Source organism: Phoca vitulina, unplaced genomic scaffold (assembly GCF_004348235.1).
Source record: "Phoca vitulina isolate PV1807 unplaced genomic scaffold, GSC_HSeal_1.0 scaffold1, whole genome shotgun sequence".
Taxonomy (NCBI): Eukaryota; Metazoa; Chordata; class Mammalia; order Carnivora; family Phocidae; genus Phoca; species Phoca vitulina.
The window spans coordinates 8,160,910-8,166,158 of record NW_022589704.1 but is presented as its reverse complement, the minus strand read 5'-3'; the positions used below and the strand labels follow the sequence as shown (position 1 = coordinate 8,166,158).

General features: G+C 57.8%; 1 protein-coding gene across 1 annotated transcript; it reads right to left on the bottom strand.

Moving 5' to 3' along the window:
• Positions 1-581: 581 nt before the first annotated feature.
• NPPC (natriuretic peptide C) lies at positions 582-4,986 on the bottom strand. Its single transcript, XM_032409849.1, has 3 exons — positions 4,772-4,986; positions 4,002-4,312; positions 582-756 (listed from the first exon to the last, which is right to left on the bottom strand). Exons 1-2 carry the CDS (start codon positions 4,859-4,861, stop codon positions 4,022-4,024), a joined length of 381 nt encoding a protein of 126 aa, XP_032265740.1. The 5' UTR covers positions 4,862-4,986; the 3' UTR covers positions 582-756; positions 4,002-4,021.
• Positions 4,987-5,249: the final 263 nt, after the last annotated feature.

Below are 5,249 nucleotides of genomic sequence, written 5' to 3'. Positions count from 1 at the left end.
CTCCCCACTGATCAGGGAACCCGACGTGGGGCTAGATCCCAGGACCCCGGGATCATGACCCGAGCTGAAAGCAGACGCTTAACCGACTGAGCCACCCATGCGCCCCAGGATCCCCAGGGGATTCTGATACAAACAAATCCAGAATCGGGAAACTGGTTGAACCTACAGCTGGAGGGAAGAAAGGCAAAAGCCTTGTCTTCACATTTCCCCTCTTCCTCAGACTAATATCTAAACAATAAATGCAGTAAGTAAATAAAGACAGTTTTCAAGATGTTCATGGAATGACTTTTTTTTTACATTTTTCCACTAGTTAAGACAAAAACATTACAATGATTGACTTCTTTCATTTAGTTACATAAATAAAATTTTTATAAATATCTCTTTATAAACAATATAAATAGCTTTACAACATAAATACATTTATGCATGACATGAATTTACAAACAGCAATGTTTTACAGCTGGTTTTGTCAGTCTCTTAAAAACTGTCCCTTGTCATCACGTTCGTGTAGGTGTGTGTGTTGCATGTATATAATATATATAATATATAACTTTTTATTTTTCATTAAAAAAAACCCCAAACAATAAAATCATACCCCCCTTCCCAAATAATAATAAAACAGCTGGTGTTGTGTATTCCTAGTACCAGGAAAAAAAAAAAGGAAATGTAAAAGCCACATTGCGTTGGAGGTGCTTCCAGATGCTGTGAGGCTGATGACCAAGAATGACCTCAGCAAAACGGAGCAAGTTCCCAATCCTGAAACACAGAGGGGACATGGGACACTCAGCTGAGAAGCCCAGCCTGCAGGACAGGCCCTTTTCCCGAGCAATGTGAAGCCGAGTCCCACCTGGGCCGACTAGCCCTGACCAGGCCGTCCTGGAGCGGGGAAGGGGCCCCTCTCTGGCCCTCACCTCATCTGCTGTGTCCCTGGCACTTCCTGCCCCAGTGCAGGTGGAACCAGGATGTCTGCCAGCTTTCCTCCCCCTCAGGCTCCCTGCAGGCCTGGCCCTTGGCACCCGGTGAGGCGCGGGGAGGAGAGAGGAGAGTGCAAATGCCCTCCTCTCTTTTTTTGCTAATGACACAAACCCTCCGCGAGGTGCTTGCCTCAGCTTTCTGTGTCTGCGTGACAGCTGAGGGAAGGAGAAGGCACCCATCTGAGGAGTTGGGAGTTCTGGGCTCGAATCCCAACTCTGACATTAACTTCCTGGATGGCCCTGGATAGCTTTGAGTATCGCTTTCCTCACCCATAAAATGGGATAATAGCCACCTCCCCGGGGCCGGCTTTAAGATTCAACAGGGGGCCACACGATGGACATTGGCAGAGTGTCTGGGTCAAGCTGCCCCTCATTAAATAGCCCTTCCGTCTGCAGCTCGCTGTGCCGCAGAAAGGGTCCCCTTCAGACGCAGAGGAAGCGGGGTCTCCCGCCAGCCCCGGGGCAAGGAATGGTCATACTGGGTTCGCTGGGTTGAGAGTTAAAAGAGTCCTCTGCTGAGGCCTCTACCAGCTCTCTGCTAATGGGCGTGTGGGTGCTCTGGGCCCGAGGAAGGAGTCCCCCTGAGACGGTGTGGTGCCCTCCCAGAGGCCAGCACACGCACAGGGACCCTGGGCCTTGATGAACTGTCCCTCAACTCCCGTCTCTGGCTGCCCCATGTGTTTAAACAGATGACAGATGTCTGGGATGTCCCTGGGGCTCCTGGGCAAGGTGTTCATTCAGGCATCGGCCACACCCCGTCTCTGTCATTAGAATTTTATAATCAAGACTATAACCGTCAGCGACAGTCATTATGGTGGTTGCTTAGAGCCAAAGTCAACTCCTGAGTGAAGAAATGGCCACAGCCTGGTATGAGTTTTCATTAATGTGAAAAATCTAAGCTGTCTTTGTCTTTGAAGCTGAGACAGAGAACTGCCCGGTCGTCCTCGCTAGGAGGCTGCCGGCAACAGGAAGGATGCTCTGTCTTATCCTGACGGCTGTGGCGTGAGGGTGGGGCTGAGAAGGTTAAGGTGTCGGAGGTGGCTGTTCAGCTGAAGGACAGAACTTCTGGGAGGTCGACAAATTTCCCTCGTCCAAGGGGCTGAGAGTCCTAGCGATCTGGCCTCCTGCCCAGCAGCTCCCCAGCCAGCCGCACCCAAGAACAAGGAGCCTAGGGGGACGTGCACGCCAGACACTTCCCAGGCCCCCTTCCTCATCTTGTCCCCTGCTAACCCATTGAATAACATTTGTTTAGATTCTAAAGTTTGAGGTCAGTGCTTAAATCAACATGAACGAAAAATGTGAGGCCCGTAGCCCCATCTCTTCATTGTTCAGACAGACGGAAGAGAGCAAAGCCAGGGCAATGGAAGCTACGAAAGGCCAGAATCACCTCTTCCTGGGCAGGGGCGAGTCAAGATCTCAGACAAACGAAGCCCCTGCAGAAATGGGGGGGACACACGGTCAGGTCTGGCTGCACAGAGGAGAGACCCTGCTCAAGCCCAGGCGGGTGGGAGAGCAATGCCCCTAAGCTGGGTGGGGGGCATGTTTCTCTGGTCATTGACAAGTATTTTTAAAAGCCTCTTTGGGCTGCCGTGGGTTCCAGATCACCTTTGGCTAGCGCTTGGCCCTCAAGCTGCTCATGAGTTCATCTGGAGGAGCTAAATAGGTTCCCAAGCAACTATGGCTCTGTTGAAAAAGGGTTCTGTGCTGTCAAAAAGGCTTAGGCAATGTGCTGGAGAGCTTCAAAGAGGGGCGCTCTCGTTGCCCTCTGGGGGCAGATAGCACGGACGCTGACAAGGCTTCCAGGGTAAGAGAGCCGCTTCCCCGTGGTCTCGGAGTGGGACAGACAGGCTGTGTGATCCAGAATGGCAGCCGCCAGGCTGCCAGGAAATGTTGGACACCAAAAAGAGTCAGATCCTAAAGCACTTGAATGTCACTTTCAGAGGTGGGCTCTGTTTCTCCGTGAGAACTGATGGGCAGCAGGGACGGACAGCAGGGGGGACGTGGGGAGGGTCTTTGCCACACTGCCAGGATGCAGCACCCGGCAGGGCCTGAAGGGAGCACAGGGGTTTCCAGCCCTAGTAGAGGGTGTGGAGGCCACGCCAGAGACAGAGGTCCCAGGCACGATGGAGGCCGGGAGATGGTGAGGAGCCGTTTGGGACATGCTGAGGCCCAGGTTGGGGCAAAAAAAAAAAGATTTATTTTAGTCTTTTTCCCTGCCCTGAAATAATGCCACGAACACTGAGTTTCCATCCTGAAGTCTTGCAGGCAGCAAGCAGCATCAGGACCCTGGACAGACCAGTCTGCTCACAGCCACGGTTTAGAGAAGGAGTAAGAATCAGAAAGCTCTGGGGCAGAAGGGCGTCCTGGTGATGCCGACAGAGGGCTATTCTCTCTATTGTGAAGGGGCAGGTATTTCCCCAAGCATGTCCAAATCAGTCCCGGGAAGCAGCCCTGACCTCTGGGCTGCCTAATGCCTGGGCACCACGATATCAGTGGCTGGTAGATAAACTTACCCTCCGCTTGTGTGTTTGCCCTTCCTTCTCTGCTCCCACGAACCCGCCATCTCCCCTCAATACCCTCAAATGGCCTCAATTACCCTCAAAAAACCAGTTCTGCTGGTTGGCTTATGGTCGTCGGGGAGTGGGCAGGACCCCACCAAGTTGTCTCTGCTTCTCTAAAGGAAGTGAGGTGGGTTCATCCGTGTTGAGCCATTTCTGACCTGGCCACAGTTCCCTGACCGCTTTATCCCTCACTTTTTTCTTCTGTAAAATGGGACGATCAATGGGGTTGGGGGCAAATGCCTCGCACACACACTGGTTCTCGTGCTGCGATCGCCTGGCTCGCCTCCAAAGGTCGGCTGGGAGGCGGAACGATCCCAGCGCCAGGGGATCAGAGAGGGACCCGCCTGCGGGCGGCGCGGGTGGGGTGGGGTGGGGTGGGGTGGGGTATTCAGGCTTGGTTCTGACGGGCGCCGCGGGGGAGCTAGGTGCGCACAAGCTCCGGGCCGCCAGGGTTGGTGGTACTCACCGCCGCCAGGGGTCGCCGCACTAACATCCCAAGCCGCTCATGGAGCCGATCCGGTCCAGCTTGAGGCCGAAGCAGCCCTTGGACAAGCCCTTCTTGTTGCCTCCTTTGTATTTGCGCGCGTTGGGGTGCTCATGCAGAAGGCGGGCCCACGCCGCCCGCGACTTGGTGTCCACGCGCAGGTCGCGGAGCAGTCGCGACCGGTCGCCCTTGAGGTTGGCGCCGCCGCCCCCGGGAGTTTTGTCGCCCTTCTTCTGACCGCCGCCCGCAGCCTGGGGCTCGGCCAGCTCCTCTCCCGGCGGAGTTCGCGGGACCTGTCCGAGGGAAAGGGAGGGCAGGTGAAGGGACGCCCGGCGGCAGCGCGAGGTACTTTGCGGGACCCCTGATGCTCCAGCCCGACGCGCCCGCCAGCGCGATTTGTCCCTTCCGAGCCCTGAGCGCGCCCCCACAGATGCCGGACAGCTTGGCCCGGCAGCCACCTGCCACGCAGCCGCCGCTGTCCGCTCCTTCGGGAGCCCCTTGCCCTCCCCTCCTTTGCCCCCTGCCGGGCTGGCCACACTGGGGCAGGGGCTGCGCATCTGTCGACGTTCTCCCGAGGCTGGGGACCTAGACCCCCGAGTTGGTTTCGAGGGCTCCCCGGCTCTCACCCGTGCACAGCTCGGAGAAGAGGGCCGCCTTCCCGCCCTCTGCTCCCTCTTGCGCGCCGCATCCTTCTAGGCGCCCAGCCCTCCCATAGCCCCTCACAGTCCCGCTGTGCATGCAACAGCACCCACCTTCGGCGGCGCCCCGGGCTTGGCTTCGGAGGGCCGGAGCGAGAGTAGCGTGAGCAGCAGGGCGCAGGCCAGCAGCTGGGAGAGGTGCATGGTGCCGGTGGGGTCGAGGGGCGCAGACCCGCGGCAGCGAGGGCGCACGGGCCGTTGGGCGGACAGGCAGGCGAGCGCGGAGCAGGCTGGCCGGGCTGCGGTGTGGGCGCGAGTCCCAGTGCTGCGCGGCGCCGGCTGGGTGCGCTCTGAGCCCGCGGCTCCGCTCGCGCCTTTATAATCCAACCTGCCGCTGATGTCATCCTCCCGCCCACCCGGCCGCCCGGGCCAATGGCACGCGCGCCGAGGGCCCGGAGGGGGCCGCGGGGGCTCCCCCACTGCCCCCACCTCCATCCCAGCCCCGGAGGGATCCCGCGGCTCCGCCAGCTCTCTCCCGCTGCACTCGCGGCTGCAAAGCGGCGCGCACAGGGAACTCCATTTGCAGCGAGCG

What these genes read in the sequence shown, in the direction of transcription:
- NPPC (XM_032409849.1), bottom strand. Translation starts at nt 4,861, where the DNA reads ATGCACCTCTCCCAGCTGCTGGCCTGCGCCCTGCTGCTCACGCTACTC. An exon ending in AGCCCGGGGCGCCGCCGAAG is followed by an intron (nt 4,313 to 4,771) that starts GTGGGTGCTGTT and finishes TCCCTCGGACAG; the next exon opens with GTCCCGCGAACTCCGCCGGG.